General features: G+C 31.9%; 1 protein-coding gene across 1 annotated transcript in view; it reads right to left on the bottom strand.

The window, feature by feature from the left end:
• The window catches only part of LOC111029847, a 29,590-nt gene extending 7,152 nt beyond the window's left edge, over nt 1-22,438 (bottom strand). Inside the window, exons 1-14 of the mRNA XM_022309047.1 lie at nt 21,638-22,438; nt 20,279-20,473; nt 9,012-10,688; nt 8,778-8,945; nt 5,765-6,300; nt 4,747-5,203; nt 4,307-4,672; nt 3,933-4,154; nt 3,186-3,845; nt 2,122-2,600; nt 1,664-1,814; nt 1,349-1,552; nt 1,046-1,255; nt 590-986 (exon numbers count right to left, since the gene is read on the bottom strand). Coding sequence (XP_022164739.1) covers nt 590-986; nt 1,046-1,255; nt 1,349-1,552; nt 1,664-1,814; nt 2,122-2,600; nt 3,186-3,845; nt 3,933-4,154; nt 4,307-4,672; nt 4,747-5,203; nt 5,765-6,300; nt 8,778-8,945; nt 9,012-10,160 — 4,999 coding nt within the window. The 5' untranslated portion in view covers nt 10,161-10,688; nt 20,279-20,473; nt 21,638-22,438. The remainder of the gene's footprint in view (nt 1-589; nt 987-1,045; nt 1,256-1,348; nt 1,553-1,663; nt 1,815-2,121; nt 2,601-3,185; nt 3,846-3,932; nt 4,155-4,306; nt 4,673-4,746; nt 5,204-5,764; nt 6,301-8,777; nt 8,946-9,011; nt 10,689-20,278; nt 20,474-21,637) is intronic.
• Between the last annotated feature and the right edge of the window lie 197 nt (nt 22,439-22,635).

Here is a 22,635-nt window from a genome sequence, read left to right on the forward strand (position 1 = left end):
TTCCAGAAATTTTATTGAATGAACAAATTACTAAGAAATGACTATAAATTAATATTTTAGTTAAAACCATCTGTATACACTATACATATTTAAAGGTTTTGAAGTGAGTTGTAAACAAATAAGTTTTTTTGAAAAAAATAAAAGGATGAAAATTATTAAATAAGTGTAGAGTTATTTGTGTGAATACAAAAGGCCATAGTACAACATTTGTTAATAAGCATACATATTTTCAGACATTTAAAAAATTTAAATGTTTACTGTTTTTCATTGTCGTGATATTAAGAATAATAGGTAGAGTTAGATTGAACAAAGGTTATTTGGGTACCTTTATTTAATGTTATAACTTAGAAGTGTGCAAAATGTTACACTGCATTTTTTAAATTTAAATTAAAGTAAAAAACATTTAGTTCAACAATATGTTAAAATATAACATTGATCAGGAATATTCAACATGATTATAACCACAATATTTATATTTACTATATTTGTTAATATTATAATGCTTTCCTTGTTTCCATAATGTTTTCTATTTGTTTGTTATTACATTATATTTTGGTTATGAATACTTTTGGTATTATTATAAACTAACCAACTCGAAGAACAAATTGTGTGGGATGCGAGATATTTGAGCTTCCAACAGGAGTAACCGTAGCTGTTTGCTGACGATGTAATGCACGACGCATTTCTCTAATGAAATCCAAAGCAAAGGTTATGTAATTTGCTGATATGATATTGTATAATTCATATTCATTTTCTAGATCATTGTCAACATCTTCTCCTACATGGTAATTTTCAACAAAATTTTTTGTCTCTTGTCCATCAAAATTACAAGATTCCTCACATCTCTCTTTCATATCTTTCAGCAGCATGACTTGCCGACGTTTTGGTCCATCATGATGCTGTAGACCAACAGCTGCCATGTACGTGTTAGTTCCTAACATTTTTATCTTTTCTATCAATCCTCGGTACTTTTGATTATCAAGAAGCTGTTAACAAAAATAAATAAATAATAACTTAAAAATTGCTTATAGCTCATACAAATTACTCTATCAAATTCGCTGAATATGTTGTGAAGTAGTGCTAGCTGTTTATGGCAGTGATGACTGATAGAATCGTTGTTCTCACCACAGTTGATGTTGGTCGGCAATGATTGTTCTTGTTGTACAATTGTGGCAAAAACGATAACTATGGCTCGATAACCACATTGATAGAGCGGTGGTGACAAGTATACAGGTACATGTTCTTGACTTTGATGCTAAGCCATAAAAATAAAATGTTACTTTAAGTATTCAAGTACCTATTGAATTAAGCAAAAAATAATATATAGTTGGGGTTTGAGGATACTTACAGCGGTTCTCATTGGCATCAGTCTAGTTCCTCCTAAAACGTAATTTTGTTGGTGCTGAGTCCCTTCACATTCATCATCAGCATCATTAGGATCATTACTGAATCTTTGTCGCAACAAATTTGCCACGTGGTCTGGTATGACGGCATGCAATGTGCGTCGGTGGGCTTCACGCAACACACACAACCGTCTCATATCACGATCCACCTATACAAAAATAATATAAAATAATAAGCACATGTCAACGAACTTAATTAATTAAATATGATGGTAACTTGTGAGTCCATGATGTTCAAACACGTTTGTATAAGTACTTACCTTAACCCTATGATGTGCGCGTCGATCTTGTAAGCGATGTTTGTACACGAAGCAGGCAAGTGTGGCTAAGGCGAATGCAATCGCGTATACTGTAGCTGTGGCAGTGTTTAACCCAGCCACTCGCTGCTGTTCTTGGTCTAGTAGTTTTAATCTATATACGCAAAGGAAATAAATAAATACTGTTAGTAACAATAAACCAGCATTACAGAATATTTACGATGTATTATAATGTGCAATCATACTGTTGATGAAATACACTTAGACTACTCGAAAATTCCAAAAAGTTTATTATTAAATTATTAACAACCAGGGGGGGGGGAATACATTACTTTGAATAAGAGGTAAATTACATAACCAATTGGACTGTGCAAACTCAAAAACAATTGCATAATGGTAGATGGTTGTAAATATAATCCCAGAACAAATAATATAATTATACTAAAAATTATAATGCTCACAATCGTTGATTTTCTTGGTAGACATCACTGTGGACTGGAGAGTTGATTATTTTATGATGGTCATTGTTATTTATAGTGACAGTGTTGTTTGTTCGATGATTTTGGAACTCTTCAGACTTGCTAAAGATCGATGGTATCGGAGATGACATTGAGGCAGCGACAAACACATGCTTGTGCGTAAAGTGAACGAAAGCAACAGCAAATACGCAAGTCATGACAAGCAATATTCCGATTTTCATCCGCAGCGTTGGCAGCGACCCATAATAGATGGAAAACGCAATAGCTATTGATACGTAAACTAAACAGCATGTGAGTACGGCATACTGAGGCCACATACACGTCAATGGGCTTCGATGTTGTTGTGTGGTATTAACTGTAGGGATGTTGAAATCAAAACTACCATTGACAATAGTGTTGCGAGTATGAAGTTGATCGTATACAGTGTTTGTTGCAGTTACTTCAACTGGTTCACAGGTAAACTAAAAATACATTTGAAAATAAGTATAAAAAAAAAGAGGACAAGTGGGTACTGCCCTGTTGTACAGTAGTTATCGAGTAAGTAATTGAAATGGATGTTAGATTTGAATTAAATGATAAATCATTGCATACAATTTTACAAAAATAAATTTCTCATGGCTACAAACAGTAATTTTTTAATTTTTAAAAATGTCTACCATGCATGGAAAATGCTAATTTAAATATTAGGTGAACATTTGAAGTGACTACGGTTATTAGTATATTTGAGTTACACCAAATAAAATTAAATCGACTTTATCAACATTTTTTTTTGTCTTCCTTGATGCTTTCAAAAACTACCGGGAATTTTTTTTAACTTTGACCTTCCTAATGTATCAACTAAAATCCACATTTCTATCAGCAATGATGCTGATGTCAAATATCGGGAGATTCAAAAAAAAATCATTGTAAAAACAATACATTCGCTACTCAGAATTTAAAAATCATTAAAGCTACAGTATTGGACATGATTGTGTGCAGTGTAATTATAATAGTAAAAGTATGTATAATTATGATGAATATGAGGTAGTAATTATAATAACACTTACAGCGTTTAATAAAGCCAATAGACAAATGAGTAAAACGACGATTAATTCGCAGCAAGCACATGTCCAATAAAAGTAAGTGCGCCTCTCTTCATCTTGATATATCCGTTTCAGATGCCTGTGTCGCCGACGTAATAGATTGTTGTTGTGACTTTGAATTGGTTGTGAATGTTGTAGCCGGGTTTGCTGCCGTGGCGGTGACGTTCTTGCTGTTGCTGCCATTATGGCATTTTCGTTTCGAAACCCAAGTCTGCTTTCAATATCGCTGTCGTCAGACGACATGCAAGACGATGCTCTTTCATTATTTAAACAACAAGTGAACCAATTATGGCGGCCGAAACAACGACACCATTTGAAATAACATTTTTTCCAACCATCACCATTGTCTAAATGGTTATGGGTGGCCATCACGGTATTTGTTCTGCATTGAAATGGTTTCAATAGCCAGGCAATCAATGAATATCTGCTGGGATGACAGACGAAAAAGCGCCTTAAGCATTTATCATCACCATTGCTGCTGCTACTAGTATCACTGTCATTGTTATCATAGTGATGATAATATTCGTCATCGTCAGCAATAATGGCGGTGGCGTAAGTAGTGCTGTAAAACCTGGGACGAGGAATCCAATCGATCAACAAGGCCATCACGTAGATTAGTTCTCCCTATCAGTAAACAAATTATATTTATCAGACATTTAGAATAAGAGTACTGTAACTAATATTGTTTAACTTAAATAAAAAATTACTCACGGCAGTTATAACAAACGGTGTAATAAATGTGATGCCGAGTAACATAGTCCATGGCATAGTTGTCACGTTAACCACGAATAAGGCAATAATTACGCACAGAAGTAGTAGCTGTGACTTGGCTATCCGAAAGAGATCATCGTCGTCGGATTTACTTCTTACCTTCTCGTGATCATTGTTGTTACAAACTACAAATACATCATTTTCCCATCGGCCGTAACGCTCCTAAAAATATAAGATTCACGTGTTTATGATTATATAAAAATAAAACACACAATGCTCACTTCTAACATGAGGTCTCACAAAGCAATCAACCAATACAAACGTGCACATATTAACCCACTAATACTATTTATTAAATACTAAATGATACGTACCATTGATGATGTAACAGCGGAACTGTTATTAGGGTTTGTAGAAGTCGCTTGTTGTGACTCTTGATCAAAATATCGACTCCGTCTATGGCGGTTCCTTTTCATTATTGAAGCTACGGGGACTACAGGAACTAAACCAGCCATTGTCATAGGCATATCCATAACTGCTGTTGTAGAAATAGTTGGCAAATGTTCTGACTCCATCTCTGTTTCAGGCCTTAACCCAGCGACAGCACATTTTTGTCGCATTTCCTCTCTTATTAGTTGTTGATCCACTGATTGGAGGATCAAAGAAACAATATCTCCGCTACCGTTCTCATACACTGTATAATTATCTGTCAAATGTTCAGTATTTTCTGAATAAGGATACTGAAAAAAAATAACAAAATTAATTAACAGTTTAGTTTGTCACGAAAACTTCGGCGTTGACATTAATAGCTTACCGTTGTTCTGGGAATGACGAAATATGTATCGATTCGGTTGTGGCGGAGAAACTGGTTCCTTTCTTCTTCATGACTACGTTCAAATGTGTAGTCATCTAAGATGTCTTTGGAATCGGTTTGATAGTTGATATTGTTGTTACGGAGTTTAACTCCCGGTGGCAGATGATTAACTCTATTCACTGCAGTATCAGGAACTGCTTTCTTAGTAACTTGATTGACAGTGGCACGACTTACATGCACCATTCCGGGACGACCACTGTTCTCAATATATGACGCTACGTGAACGTCGCGGCCCCAAGCACTATATTGCCAACGGCTACCAGAGTCAGACGGAATTCCAGTACCTCCAGTGAAACCTAGCACACCACAAGCTACACGGCCCGAATGAACGCCCACCCGGACATTGAGATTGATTTTGTGTCTGTTGTGGAACCGACTTACGTCACGAACCACGGTACTATTTAATGAAATCAAGATATAATTATTAAATTAAGTATTATTTTATATAATAATATATACTAAGATAATTTACACCTAGGAGGTTGGTATTATGTGAGCGTAAATAATAACTGGAACTGATCTAATATTAAGTATTACTAATGAGCTTGAAATCGATAAACCTATACATTTTTAAGGTTATTACCTGAGTAATAATGTATTAATGAATCTATTAACGGAATTATATAATGAGCAGCAAAAGATATTAAGTATAGCAGCAACAGCGTGTTATTATTCTGTTAAGTATATGAGCTAATTATATATTTGAATTTTCCATACTTGACGAACTTATACGATGTATATAGATTTTAAAAATTGAGTACATCTTATCATTTTTTATGGAAATTATTTAAATTATTGAAATTATTTAAACTATTTAACTTTTTCTTCTAGAAAAGTTAATACTTGAATAAAAGTAAGAAACAATTATATCAGAACTACTAAATATAGCATATTCGTAGCATCACCAGAGTCATAGGTGAAATAAGGCTCTATCGTAGTCGATTAGTTGTGTACTTACTTAACAGCGTCGATTAAATCCAATCCCATTTGGATAGCATTTCTTGCATGTCCATTGTCATTCATCATCCAACTACCGTTCTTGTGTTCATCGTCGTCATATCCATAGCTTTCTTCATCCGGCAACCCGGCAATGAAATACATACGGTGGCCGAGCAAGCGTATTGGAAGGCAACGATTGCGATATGCCAGTTTACGGAATAGATTCGCCAGCAATTGATCAATCAGTGTAATGAGCTGAATGGACGTTTGGGAGCCAGAATTACCATGGCTCACAACTAGTGGCGCATTATCCCAGAATCCAGTGACATTGGCAAAGACAACACTTACATTTTCATATTCTTTTAAATACATTCTAGGCATACTGTTATTTTTAAGTAATAATTCCTGATGATGGTTCTGTTGTTGCACATCATCTCGAAAATTACTGTCATTGGAACCGCGAGTTGCGTTAAAAGAACGTGCAGCATCGGTAACTATGTCGTGCTTCATTTCCAAAAACACGCGTCTGGGTAGTAAGGATGTTAGGAGTTGATTCTATTTATAAAATAAATCATAATATTACATATATGTATTCATAATATGATTTTAATAACTAAATTAATTGAGTAGGAACAGTATTATAAATAGTTGTTACCAAAAATGCACCAAACTACAAGTCAAGAGACGAAAGATATGATTATTTACTACTATTTAAAGCATTATATAATAAAATAAAAAATATATATTTTTATACTTAAGAAGATGCTATACCCGCATGTTTTGTCGCGGTCTTACAAGTGCGTAACATATCAAATTTTACGTTCAGCAGATCACGTTTAGCTCAGTTGGCTTCAAAATTAGAGTGAATAACCCCTTATTAAAATTAAAGGTAAGATTACTACGGAGGGTTTCTCGTGGGCTTCTTGTTATATTTTAATTTTAAAGAGAGTTATGAGTATTTTAAGTTGTACAAACAATTTACAATTTTTAAATACTTATAACTCTCTTTCAAGTTAAAATATAATAAAAAGCCCACGATAAGCCCTCCATAATAATCTTACCTTTAATTTTAATAAGATGTATCAATTTACTATAATTTTGAAGCTAACTGAGCTAAACGTGATCTGCTGAAAGTAAAGTTTGATATTTTACGCACTTATACGACGGAGACAACACATGCGGGTATAGAGTCCTCTTAATAGTTTATTCAAAAGATAATTTAGATGTCACAAGTTTGCTCTCCAACAATTTTACATGTGGTAATAGATTGTCAAATGTTAGTTCGTTAAAATTAAAAGTTGAATATCTGATTTCAGAAGTTTGGAGCACCCTCTACAATTGTTCACAACTCAACATTAATATTATATTACTATAAACAGAAGATACGTTAATATACTAATTCGATCTATTTTACTTGGGACTTTACTGGTTTTCAACCATTTGGGGACATTTTGAAAATATAATAAGAAATAATTAATTTGTATAATAAATTGTAAGTTGTTTGTAATTTTGTATATTGGTTTTATAGTGATGCTCTTGATCTAATGATACTGATTTAACCGACATGTGACAGAACGTCGCCGAAGAAATAGCCATTTCAGAGAATATGACAATAATTAATCGAGTTTTAGACTTATAGTTTATACAGTTTTGTGCACCAACAGGTTATACTCTCAAAATATATGATTTATTTAATATATGTAAACGTGCCATGACATACTTCAATATGTCTGTGCAAGCGTGATTCTCAAAAGCAATGTGATAAGTGCTGGGGAAAAGCTCACATTGTTTTCACACATAAATTAACAAAATATCATTCACCAATTTTTTCAATAAATTATCGGTTGCTGTAAAAAAAATCTAGCACACAACGACGGAATTATACCATCTTCCTAATTTAAGTTCATATAAGATTAAACAAATACACTGTTGAAACGATGGCGCGTATTGGGTATTAACAAGTAAATAATTTAAAGTAGCTGTGTGATTATTTTTAATTTTATGCCTTTATGGTAAGAATGATACTTTTTTAATGCACCTACCTATGGAATCTGATTTACAGCAGTTGATACGGTGAAAATGTGTTGGTGGTATGGTCTCAATAAACAAGAAAATCAAAGAAGGCTAATCACATTTTACAAATGTACATTGAATAATCACAAACATTTACTTGGTAATAAAATATAAGAACAATACTTTTTTAAGAAATACACTAAGGTTTTAATTTTGTAAGTCACGTTATCATGATTCATTAGTTTCTTTTACATATCACATAATTTATAGGTATAGTACAATTTTATGATCAGTTAGAAATATAATTTAACTATAAGCTTTTTGATGTTTGGAAGCAATGAAGAAATTACTTCATGATTTATATTTAAAGCCTCTACAAAACAACGTTTACTGATGGTAAACAAATGTCGATCTTACACAAAGGTTCGAGTTGCTGTGGTAAACAATTTTTAATATTTCAAATAAAGTTAAAGAGTACTTTTATTTTTTCAACATTTACTTAAATTTTTTGTACTAATAAAATGAAACAGTTGTTCAAATAATTTAATAATATTATACTATAAAATCATATTAAACACCAATGTCATCATCGAGTAACACCACGTTATTTTGTAATGCTTTTAGGCTTAAATTGATTTAAATTAGATTCTAGTAGAAAAAAGATTACATTATTGATGAGCAAAAATAACTTATCAATAAAAATTTACGCCTTGTAGAATAGAGAATAGTGTGACAACAGTAAAAACAAAACTGGAGAAAATTGTGAGAATTCATTATATTTAAAATACTAATAAATGCATTTTAAATATATTAATTTGATGATGTAAATATTTCTTATTGAGGAAGTTTTGAATTAAAAATGAATTTGTTCCGACACCTTTAACAACAAATAAATTCTCACTTTAAAATGGTATAAATTGTTTTCAAGTCGAGTAAAATCGTGACATTTTTAAACTAGTTGTTGTTACGGAGTTGGGCATAACTGTACTTTAATATCAATAGTATTGACGTGTACTCACCAGTTTGTCAGCCTGACGGCGCAATGCTATTCGAAGAGATTTGTGTTTCCCATCAAATCTGCAGTTGCCTTCATGACTCCTAATGTCTGTACGGTCGTGGATTATCGTCTGACGCAATAGCCATCCAGCTAGGTTGATGCATGCCAAAACTGCGACGTTAGCAATGAGCTGTTTTTTCAAAAATAAAAAGTAATTTACATAAATTAGAAAGAATATTCCTTGAGTTATACAAACCTGTTGAATAGCCGCCATGGACGAATTGTTCACCAGGCGCGTGTGTCGTTGGTATGCGATGTACATATTAAGGGTTGTGTGGCCGATAGAAGCTACGATACCAAACAGTAAGACGACGGTTGAAACGTGGCTGTCTTCTTTAAAATTATCTTTTATATTTTTTTGGTTATCGTTGTGTTCGTTAATATTTTCGCTGATCTCGTTATCTGATTGTTTGTCTACACTTGTCGGCAACACCAGGCAGTACGAGACGAATATGAAAAATGACACATGCCACAAGCCTTCGTAAAGTGCTAATTGATTTTCATAAAAACCTTCTGAATTATAATAGTTAAGTTGTTCTAACCAATGCTTCCGTCTTTCTGCAGAATTTTCCAGGGTAGGTTCCGTCATTTTATTCACACTTTTATCTCCGAAGACTTCAGATAGTGGTAAAGATGGCAAAATTGAGGTGATAAAAAGTGCAATTAACATGTAGCAACACCACTTTTGCCGTTTTTGCCACTGATACCAAACATAACCAATAGTGACTGCACAAAAAGCTTGTCCAATAAAATACCACGTCGGAGGTAGCAGGCATAACCATCTAAATATACTGCTGCTGTCGACTTGTCTTAACCATATCCACCCACTACCAGATGTCAAGCCATATATATAATATACTGCGGCCATAGCAACTGAATATATGGTATGTAACAGGACGGCCCATACAATCGGTGCTGTTGGTAACGCTGATTGTTTTTTATGAACCCGCTGATGTTGTGATTTTTGAGACTTACGTCGCCGTTGTCGAAGTGGTTGTTTTTCCCAGTCATCTGGTGACTGATAACGGTTGTGTAATTCAAAAAGAACAGCTGGTGACTGTTGTGGAGGCTGCATTGCATCTCCGCCGTACCACAGGAGGTTGAGTCGGTGTTCTTCTTGTTGCTGTTGCCACCTTCTCTGTTCTTCAGTTATGTTAGCGTTATCTGTGGCAGGAGTTCGACAAGTTGAACTATTATTAACCGACGTAGAAATAGTTGGAAATACCAAAGAGTTTGAATTGTGCCCGTTAGACTGAAGACCATGTCGCCAAGATCTTGTGGCAGCTGTCACCAAACCATTCAAAATGCTACGACGGCCGGTAACCTCGGTCCCAACGGGATTCATAATCCCAGTACTTTCGTCTTTGCTGTTGGACTTTCATACGGAATCGATGTGTAAATACGAGGGTTGAATGTGCTATGGTGAGACTATATTGGATCAATGTTGGTGGTATTATTAAAGTAAGTAGTATTAACAAGTCTTTTTTTGGTAAACTGGCAGTAGTTGTTACAATAGTAGGAAAGGGTTTATTCGATATATTTATATATATATATGTAGTAACTATACTGTAACTGGCGATAGAAGTAAATGGCTGCCTTTATAATAGGTAATAGAAATATTTGAATTTTTACTGCATTTGTTCCAGTCATTGACTAATTCTGATATCAATACTATTTTTTTTTTTTGGTACAGTTGTTACGGTAGTAGCCTTGTGTCCCTCGTTGTAATGGTGAAGATGAAATGGTCAAATCGAGCGATGACACCAGTGTCACAGGAACTAGTGGTGACGAAGAAGATATCGTCACCGTGGTGAGAGAGCAGAGTAGTCAGTAGTAACACCAGGCATGCACTTGTACACTTCATGCGTCACACCTAACAACAAAATTTTTATATTTGTTAATAAAATCACAGTAATTTTGAATGCGAAAACCTGTAGTAATTTTTTATATGTATTGAAGTCTTTAGAGGTCCCTGCAAATCACATTAACATTTTTGTCGAAACGATCTTAACACCTGCCAATAACATACCACTGCAGGGAGTAAATATGGTATGATTTTAAAATATAAAAATGTTTGAATTTATAAATATGAAAATTGTCATATACTTATTGAAAATGTATACATTTAGTATCAAAATATTGAAAGTACCTACCTATATTTTGTAATCTTTTTTTTTTGTATTCAATTTTGGTTTTTATCTACTGCATTTAAATTGAACTTAGTTATACATAAACGTATATGACATTTGGCATTTTTATTAGGATAAAAAATTATAGATAAATATGGATAATTTATTCTACAAAAATATCTCTACCAAATATTTAAATATAGTTTGTTATAGGCAATTTTGAAATGTTTTATGTGATTTAGTTCACTGATACATTTATTTATACAAGACGATACAAGTAAATCAAAAATCAAAAATATTTTATGCATGATTTTTTTTGTACACAGTTTCAATATTTAAAAAAAAAATACTGAATCAACGTATTTGACGATGAAAATATTTTTAAAAAAAATGTCCTATCTAACTTCTGAAAAAAATACGTACCTAGCGAATAAAATTGTACATAACATGTTTAACATGAATGATTATTAATCTTATGATTGATTGTAATTTTGCAAACAAATTCTACATGTCATGAAGTTCACTATAAATGTATAGCAACTTGACACAATGTCTGAAATGTTGTAAGTTTTATTTTATTTTATTTTTTCTAAATCCATAACATCATTCGTGTCCCTCATAAGTAAAATAATATGATATTCTATAAAGGGGGTAATAATAAGTAGTGATAATTATGGTTTAAATGAAAATCTAGGATGAGCGTATCATTTTAGAATATAGAAATAATAAATACTTTTATAGAAATTACCACCATACATTACAACGTATAAAGTTTATATCATTCATATTTGTTCTAAATTATATTCAATTGTTTAAATTAGGTTTGGTCGTAGATTTAATATGAATATAGTTGTTGGGCTGTAGAGCTTATACCCCTATGTCTATGATCATAAAACATAAAATGCATTAAAAGATGTTGTGTAGAAGCTCCAAAACATTTTAAGTGATTATAAAAAATAATATATACAAAATGAGTTGATCTAATCAATATAAATAACCTTGAAAATAGTATGAGCAAACCTCGACATAAAAGAAACCGTGGAAGTTATTCTGCCGTATAGTAGATATTAAGTGTTCTTCGTCATTAAAAAAAAAAACAATGTATATAGGTAGGTAATGGATGTATTAGATTTTAATTTATTTATAAATAATCGTCTAAAAACGTTTCTAAGTGGAGGCAGTCTGTAACGTTGCTATTAGTAATTTATTGTTATGATTGAATTACGGTATATTGAACCAATTATTACTAAAAACAAATCACATAATATTATATTGTATAGGTAAGTAAAATTATAACATTATTTCATAATAGCTGACCTCGTCCACATCGTTTCCTGTTAAAAATGGCAACTCTATAGAATATGTAATTTAAACTTTGTTCAATTAATTATTTAATATTCAATGTAATGGTGTTCAAAACTTAAAGATTTTCATTGGCTATCTTGAATCTCAAAATACTTGTGCGAGCACCACTTCAAAATGTTTTCTTGGTACAAAAGTACCGTGAATTGTGAAACTTGAATAGCTAAAGCTATCATTCAATATGCTATATGTTTATCAGTCAGTAAGTCAGTTAGGACACGTCGATTATATTATTATTTTATAGCCCGGCATTGCCCGTGAGACTCACTTGTGACTTTTAACTATGCAAGCAGTTTATTATCAGATACCCCACGAGGTGCGTGAGTAGGCGTATAAATTCTAATTCTTATAAGTATCAAAGTTATACCAAGTTTATAGTTTTTACACACGGCGGATTTAATACAATGTGCCGTCCGATGGTTTTTATTAGCTGGGTAACCTGACTTCCTAGAGTAAAAAATGATCAGTTAAAACAAAATACAGTGTTATATTGGTGTATCTCGGTTTTGGTGTAACCCAGTTCAGATTGTAATAAGCCAGAAACCTTCGGGGTAGTGTATGTACTCGATAACTTCCCAAAATGTCATCGCGATCGAACATACATTAGCTTTTATATATTATATAGAAGATAGCTGCCCCCGTTGTACGTTCCCTTAAAAAATGATGTCACTTATATGATTTAAACTTTGTGTTAAATTCGTTATTTAATACTCATTGTCAAACATAAAGTAGTATGTTTAAGACTTAAAAAAAAAGAAAAGAGATTTAAGTTTAACTTTGATGTTAAACACATTAATTGCACATAATATATTTGTACTAGGACAGGATTTATTTTTGTAAAGATTATGCTTAATCTCGTACGTAAACTTATATTCATGTATTAATTTTCTTTTTTTTTTAAATATAAATAACGCTATTATGACTTTAATATAAAAGTTATAGTGTACCGTCTCTGCCTTTTTTTAAAATTTAATATTCGATGATGTTTTTGTACTTAATTGTCTTAAATTACACCCAACCATTATAATTTATAATGGTTGGGTAAGAAACAAGTACGTTTCATGCTGAAACAAAACTAGTTTTGAAATTTTATTCTGCATACAAATGCATATTTCGAGTTTTTTTGGTTTTAGTACATATTTCTTCGATTCTATACGTTAAGATACGTATTTTCAATAATTTATCATTCTATCAATATTTTTACCGTCGGCATTTTCATTTAAAATTATTTTAAATTTTGATCATATTAATATGGTTGTTGACTGTTTCCACACGCATGTTTTTTCCAGAGACACGTCTCGAGGATTGCCGATTAGATTTATTTTCTGGTTATTAATTTTATTTATGTACAGATATTGTTCACTGCATAAGATATTATCAATACGGGCTACAGGTACGTCACGCGTCGGTCGCAGACATCAACATTTAAATAAAATTTTTATATATTTTATATATTTAATATATTAATACAAATAATGTTATTTTTTCATGCATATTTTGTACATTATAGTGCATATTTGGTGATTGTTTTAGAGCTACAAGTCCTCTGCCCCTAATTATAATATATGGAAATAAATCTTTTCTATTAATAATCGATTTATCCCATCTTAATCTCAATAAAATATTTTTTGCACCGTAATTTTGATGGTATTGACCAAATATAAAATACAAGTCCAAAATTATATTCAAACAAAAATAATTATTTTATTTTTTTTGTAACCAAGGGCAACACAATAATATACAAAAATATATTTTTTCTTCGAGAGCTAATAATCTATTCTATTTTTCAAATAAAATATAGCTTACATTACTTTAAGTCTTGAACTTTGTATAGGCGAAAGAATTTTTAAAATCGGTTAGATAGTTTTTGAGTTTACAAACAAACAGACAATTTTACCTGTTATAGGTATTATTTTGTTAAAGATAACTTGTAAGTCAATATCGATGTATCATTAACGGTAGAACAGTTTAAATAGGTTAATATTTTGATAAACACAATGTCCACAGTAAATAATAATACACGTAATGCCAACAAGTTTTAAGTCCTAAGTAGTATATTATAAGGATATTTTGAGTAGGTAATAGAAAAATACTAGAATGTTTCAAATGCTCATTAAAAATGTAAGTGACTTTACGCTAGATCTTTTGAATTTGTTTTGGGTCAAAATTTGTTGTGTAAATATTTTTACTTTTTCGTATTTTTTCACAATTTTTCAAAAGAACAGAAAATTGTTTAGTTTTGACCCCTCCCCACAGTATCAATTATTATTGATTTTCTTTTTAGACATATTTATTGTAGTTTAGCCACTCGTCTAGTATAGGCTTTTAGATATAAGAAATATAAAACCATTCTATTGTAGAGAAATAATTTGAAAAAATGTTAATTTAATTAAATTGTATTTCATTGAAATTATGGCAAGAATTTATTTTAATATAAAAGTATTTTAACCACCAAGATTTTAAAATAAGGGAAGTAGAGATGAGCGGCCCCTTACCACTATATAGATACTTTAAAAAAATATATAAAATAATTTTTAATTTATCTTTCATAAATGAAGATTATATCGATAAAAATGTATAAAAACATGCAGGCAGGGACATTTCGATGCGAGTAATATCTTTGAGAGATTTTTTCGACGTGGCGTATTTCACTTAAGGCTGTTGAAAATTGGTCGTTTTTTCATGTACCTATTTAGAATAATAAACAGAAGAAAAAATTATATACTTTCAGAAGTCCAATTTTAATATTTGAATTAATTCGTTTCTTGTCAGTATTATGTAGGAAATTAATTTTTTCCTTTTAGTAACACTTAAGTAAAAGTGAATTTTGAAAAAAAAATTAATTATGTACTAGGTATGTATCCTAATTAAACAATAAAACAAATCAAAAGAACATTACCTAGAAAAGAAAATAAGGAATTCAAAATATGTTTTCAAAATTAAAATTTGGCTTTTGATACTAGGTGAATTTTTCTTCAACTTTTTGGGATTTTATTGATGTTGAAACTTTTTTGATCGAAAAAAATAGTGTCGGGTGACATGCGAGCATGTACCTACGTTACGAAGTCTGTCATTTTAAGGTTTTTATTAGTTATTTTTGCTACTTAGAATATTTAAAAAAACATTATTTTTTTATAGGTTTTCTATTATACCTATGTATGTATATAATTTATATTATATTTTAAAATTTTACTTATTAAATGTGTATTAAATGTTAACTTATTCTTTACGTTTTTACTGTAGATTTCGATACTATTTATATGTACACCTATCTAATAAAATAAAAATTGAAAATAATTTTACTGACCTGTGTTTTGATGATGATTTGAGATAAAGGGACGTCTACAGCAGTATGGAGTCTTATAGTCTATGCGGGCGTAACTATTGGCGTCTAAACTGATGAGAAAGCTTTTGTCTAAGAATGAATATGTCTAGGCCATTTTCATCGTTTTGACTACTGTCAGATAACTTTTCTTGTTGTTACATATACATCACTGCAGGCGCACAAGAAATAATCACCGGCGGTCCCCGTTGACAGCTTTTGTGCCGTTAAGTCATGATACCGTTAACTCTAACAAGTGTTTATTTATTTTGATACTTTTGTTATACGCCGATTTTGAGAGTGCTCCACCACGCGAAAGTTAGTACATATTATACATATGCTTACTGTCGTATTTGCGGTAAAATAGAGAGTAATTACGGTGGTCGTGGTCGAGTATATGATAATTATATATATAAATATTAGGTACCTACAACATTAACGTCGTTTTCGTCGCTGGTTTCTGGTGTAACAATTGCACGGTCGTGAAAAGTTGTAGTGACGATTTCGTCTATTGTTCCTGGTAATTTCCATAATGAATACGTAAAAACAAGAAATGACAACGACCACGAGGAGAATCAGCTTGACGATTTTATTTACGAGTATAAAGATATTATAGCGCAAGTTTAGAAATATTTAGGGACTTGAAAAATGACGTGTTTTTGTTGGTTTGAAGGTAGTTACGATAAAATCACAATGATGACAACAATAGTAATCGAGTAGGTGGTATTAGTGGACGACAATGATTAATTGAATACGGAAGAAAAATAAAATTTGACGAACAAGGTAGAGATAAAATGGGATCGAAAATAATAAATACAAAGTGCTAAAAAAATCGAACACAAGAGGTTGGAGGAATAGATTGGCGTTTGAGAGAGGAAAGAGATTGTCGTCCGAGTTGTCGTAGTTGTCGTAGCTGCCGTTGCTGGAGTGGTCACGGTGCGTGAATTATATCGACAAATCGCATGAAACTGTCGAGCATGAGCACAAAAATTTTCCCCATGAACAGCAGATGACAATTGCAGTGGAGGCTTAGGCGACGTCGATATGATGGTGTACGCGACACAACTGTGGAAAGTTATAAGTCAAATAAACTATTGTGCACCACGTAATTGTGGCTGTTAAGAAAATAAGACGTGAACGATTACGGTGGTTACTATGTGCATGACAACAGGTGTGACTGATGGGCACGAAAAACAAACGCTGATAAATAACGACGAGTTAAAAAATTGGTATTATCGGAAATAAATAATATAAGAAATTGTATGTAACGGTGGCTACGGTTAGGACAGCCAAAAGTTGACTGAATGGTCACGGATATCGAAATAGCAACAGCATCCTTTTACCACACTGAAAGTTCGAGTTGTGGAATGGGGAAGGCGTGTAGGAAAAGGACGACCTACAAATCCGCCTACGTTCAATAAAATTTCGTGAAAACCACCCATATAGGCACCGATGGGCGGGCGATCGTATTCTGCACACGCGTCGCAGCAAATTTGTCCAAGGGGTAAATACGACGTTTACATGACGAGAAGCCATTCCTTACCACAACAGTTTATACCTTACCCACAGCACGAGGGTACTGGGTGGGTGACTCACAACGGCTACCAATGACGGAAAATACTATAATCTAGGGCAACAATCGCCGCCCACACTACCACCCCCGACAGTATAATAATATATTCCACGACCCAGTTTCGGAGTGAAAGTTGTTTTTATGCCTCCACTCTGCAGTCACTGTTGATCGATCCAAAACAGATTTTCCTAGGTACCACTACGTACCACTGCCTCCCTCGTAATTGTGCATACACGTTGAGCTGTCACCGCCCTCACAGTAACCCTCTCCCCTTTTCCAACCGATGTCATTATTAAAGTGTTTATCCTGCACTTTTTGGTTTGATTAAGGAATATGATAAAATTACGTTTCACAAATCAAACTTAACTTTGTAATAACTTCATTGCTACAGCATGTAAGTACAGATTTATAATAATATACAAAGTGTAACAAAAAGACCTGACAAATGAAAAATGAAAAATTCATACATGGTAAACATATGAAAAAAATTATGAAAATTAAATAGATAGTAAAATATAATTTAAGATTTAGAGAATGATTAATACAAAATTAAAATGTAACATTATAATAGGGGGTGTAACACAAGACTTGAATTGAGATTAATTTTAAGTAATGAAATGTTCATCATACCGGGATATTACACATATTTTTTTTCAAAGTTCATACAAAAAAATTGGCAAGATACATGAGGGAATTACTATTTTTTAATTTATTACACTTTTAGATAATAACATTTAATGTCTCTGAAGAATTTTTTTAATTTTAATTAGGTACTCATTGTATGCAGTTTAGCAGTTATACACTCAAAACAATTGTTTATTAAGTATTAAATAAGCATTTTTATAATCAAGTCCCCACTTATTCAGTAAAGCACAATAGCATTTTCTGATAATATAAATTAATAGGTATATTACTGTAGATACCTAATATAAAAACAATAAATACAATAAATATATAAACCAAAAAAATCATTATCTAGACTTATTAGATAAAAATATTTTTTAAATATTATTTGGTATCTAATAGTTGGTAAGGCCATCACAACATTTTTTTCACTAATATTCTATGAGTATTAAAGTATAACAATCATTTATGATAGGACATCTGAGGAAATTAGCAAAATCTATAGTTAGCGAGGGTAACGAGCAGGGCAGAAGGGGTAAAATCTACTCATAACTATTAAAAATAAAATAAGCATAATATTTATAAAATAGGTACACACAGTGTGGTCCACTTCCAGATCTTCAATGCTAAACATAATTATTATTTGTTACCATGATACATGTATTAAAATTTTAGAGAAAGTAGGTATGTTTTAATATTGAAAATTGAGAGGGACGAATTATTGATTTTTAGTACATTAAATTCTACCCTTTAATAACATTAGTAATATAATTTTGGTGTAAAAAGTTAGGGTAAGACATGTAGGTAATTATTATATAACTGTACTCAATTGTAACTTGAACTACAAACTTGTGAATTTTGATATCTAAGATTGTTTAATTAAATTTATAAAAAATTTTAATTAAAATTTAGCTTAAATAATATTAAAAATTATGATTTTAAAGCAACAAGCTCTTTAGATTATTTTTGTAGGAAAAGTTTATAATTTATTATGAATCAAAGTGGGGGATATTTAAACATTTCTTGAAATATCTTTTAGTTGAATATTCTATTACTATTTCCTATCATATCTCATCAAAAAATTTTCATTTTGAAAAAAGAACTATTTATCTACTCTTAGTGTGTGTCCCCAAAAAAGTTGTTTATCTATATTGTACATGTTTTAAGTATAAATATATGACATTATTATGGCGTGATGATGACTTGATGTTAATTAGCTTACCTTTTTAATTTTCATGATTTCCAAATTTTTAAAATTATATTAGTAAATGGATAATAAATTGTTGAGAGTAATAAAGTTATATTTTTTACCAATTATTTTAAATTACAACAATTATATATTTATATAGTACTAACTATTAATCGATGAGAACATACTACATAAAATTGAACAAGATTTTGAAATAATTGGTGTCATTTTAATAGTCCATTATTTTTAAGAGGATCATATCTATATAATATGTTGTCTTTGTATGAATAAAATAGCACATATTATTTTAAGAAGAATCCATTTTACTCTGTTATTTTTGATATTAGAGTAAATTGACCTATTTTAAAATTTTAAACACAGAGCCCTCATAAGCTTTATTTTTGATATTTAAAATTTTCATAATTTGCATCAATATTTTAAATATCAATAAAAGCATTAAAGGGGTCCTGGATAATAATCTTACAGTTATGTTTGATAATAGGTCAATATTCACTCAAGTATTAAAAAAATGGTAAAATAGATTGTTCTGTACTAAAATTTGCTGTTGTCCATTAGTAAGGCTAACTTAACATGTGTCAACAGCGCCCTAAAACATATGGAATTATGTTCCCAAAATGGTTACTGTAGGCAACCATGATTTAATTTCATTATTTTAGGTATGTTAACAATTGACTGTTTAGGATTTAATTAATTTTAGTTAAAATTTATATTTATTAGGTATAATTGTTACTCCTTACATAATTTGCTGCTAAAAAATAATTTTCAAACTACGAGTGAATTATATAATTTAACTCATTAATTAATGTTCCATGAAAATAAAGAAAAAACTCAATTGGAGAAAAACTAATTACCTACTCAAGGCCGAATATCCAGGGGGGGAGGTTCAAAGCTTATGAGACGCCTAAGATGATAATCTTACATTTTAATCTTATAAGCTTAAAACTTGGCATGTTATGCACTTGTAAGATAGAGACAACAAATGTCAGTGTAACGTCCATTAAGCATTACCTACTAACCATCCTAAATAAAATTTTAGAGATTTATAATAAGTAACTATTACCTACCTAAATTACCCAATTGCATAGAAATAAAAAAGAATATAACCATAAATAAACTTAGATACAAATGTTTAAATAATTATATTTTCAAATTGTATGCAAAGAATTTAAATTATATATCTTATATAGGCAACTTAATATATATACAAAATATTTAATTATAAATAAATAATAATTAATCTTACCAAATGTATACTTTGAGGTCTTAAGAAGAGAAGCGCAGTAGTAGATATAGTAGAGTAAAATAATAGCACGTGATGAAATATTCTTTAGATAAGTTTATACCACGTTATTGCAGTATGAGATGCAATAAACTGATTGCGAGACTGATTGTTATTTTGTTAATTGTTGAGAAAACCTTTTTCACCTCGTTTTTCACACTGCAATCATCAAAAACATAATATTATGAAGTTTAAGTAAATAATATGGGCCAAGCAAGATCAGGTACAATATGAGTGGGCTATGCGGCCTGAAGAGTAGAGTCCTCCTTTAAAATGTACATTAATTGACATTATTTTTTAACATTCTTGTTCGCCGGTTAATTTTTAAATAAAATTCCATCTTTTAAGTTTCAAACAATATTTTAAATATTTTGTATATTTATGGTTTGTTATTTTCTATAATTTGTATTTAAATGACTAGGATAGACTGTTTTTAGAATCCAGCATAACTTTTTTTAAAAATTATTTTATTTGACTCTAATGACAAGTACCTACAATATAACTACAAATTGTCAGTAAATATTAAATAATAATTTGTTTATAAAAATATGAAAATAAGCTAAAATTATAGAATGTCAGGTCAAAATTTAAAGTAGACTTTTGCCTTTTTTCAAATTTAGACTCAATCTTATAAAATATACTTTTTATAAGTAGGTACCAATTTTTATCGTTGGAGTGTTCATAATACTTAGATACCTAAATGTATACGTATTTAAATCTAAGTTACAGTTATTGATTGATAAATAAGTATAAGAATTAAGAACACTATAGACATTTTTTGTTAATAACCAGTACAGAGCTATGATTAATGTCCTATCCAATGGAATTGACATCATCATAGACCTACTTAAAACCTAGGGTTGCAATACCTACGTCACGGTTTTGAATATAGGGTATGGTGTCTCTATAAAATGTTTCAGGATGGTCAATTGTTATGAAAATAAACTCCAGTAATTTATGTTAACATTTTGTTTTTTCATCAAACATCTGTAGTAGAAAACTGATTAGGTATTTGATTGACTGACATAATCTATTTTAAAACTATTTTCCTGGTTTTGTAACAATAATTATTGACAGATAGGTACATACATTCATAATTTTTCTTAACTCATCTACATTTCAACAATTTTAATTGTGAATTGATCATTTTTGTAGTACCTAACTCATTCATATTTGTGACGTTGAGTTAGTTTTTACATTACAAATGTTATTGTTAAGAGCTAAAAACAGAGACTAAACACTATTGTGGAAAAACGTCTGTTAGGTGGGTACCTTTATTAACAATACCGTAAGCACATATAAAATTAAACAGTCAGAACTTACCACTAAGTTCTAAAAATTGCACAAATAGGAAGCTTGTTACTAAGTCTGTTGGTTATGTTTTGTTCTTGAAAAAGAGCACGGTCGATAAATAGCGAAACGTCCAACGTCACAGATACGAGCGTCTGCCTTTTAACGCGGATGTAAACGTCGGGTTACATCGGCGACGTTTTACAGTGGCGGTGATCCGTCGATAACGAGACACGTACAACGGTGAACGAGAACTGCACCGATCACGAAATTAACGGCGTGAGAAACGAGGTGTGACTAGGGTTCTCGGCGGCCAGAACCGTTTTCAGATTCGCGTTAACATGTTCGCAATGGATAAGTTCGCGGCGTTTATCCACTGAGCGCGGCGCCGATGACGGGAAACACCGTCGCAAGATCTGATGTCGACGTTTCGACGTCGCGGAAGAGTCGATGGCAGATCTGCGGCTACGATACCCCGCGGCCCGCGCACTCCGTTTTCACGTAGTCCGCACGTTTGCCGGCGGACGACTTCGCCCGCGCCCCCGCTCGACCCCCACCACTACACACCGCAGGACGACTGTGCAGTGTGTTGAGCCGGCTTCCCTTTGTTTACAACGCGATAACGTCGCGCGGGCACCCACAACTTCACTCAAAACACGGACGGCCGGTGCACGACTGATAGACCGACAATCGGAGTTACGCGCCTTATAACCGGGTGCTCTCACACAATCTAAAATATTTGTTGTGTTCTATCGTACAATTTGAATAATATTGTTGATAGTCATTGCGATGGGCGCCCGTGTGCCCGCGCTGCTGACCGGTGCGAATGGGAACGACTGTCGTCGACCGACACGACAACCGGTCACCACGTTATCTATCCGTAGGCAGCTCGGACGTCGTGTCGTTGGCCTGCCGTTATCGTCTCAGGGTTATAACAACAACAATATTGTTGTTGTTCCTCGAATATTGCGTTATTCCCGCGAACATACATAACGTTATTACTAATTACGTTACCGCCGGGGTCATCGGTC

Source organism: Myzus persicae, unplaced genomic scaffold, assembly GCF_001856785.1.
Source record: "Myzus persicae strain clone G006 unplaced genomic scaffold, MPER_G0061.0, whole genome shotgun sequence".
NCBI classification, from domain to species: Eukaryota; Metazoa; Arthropoda; class Insecta; order Hemiptera; family Aphididae; genus Myzus; species Myzus persicae.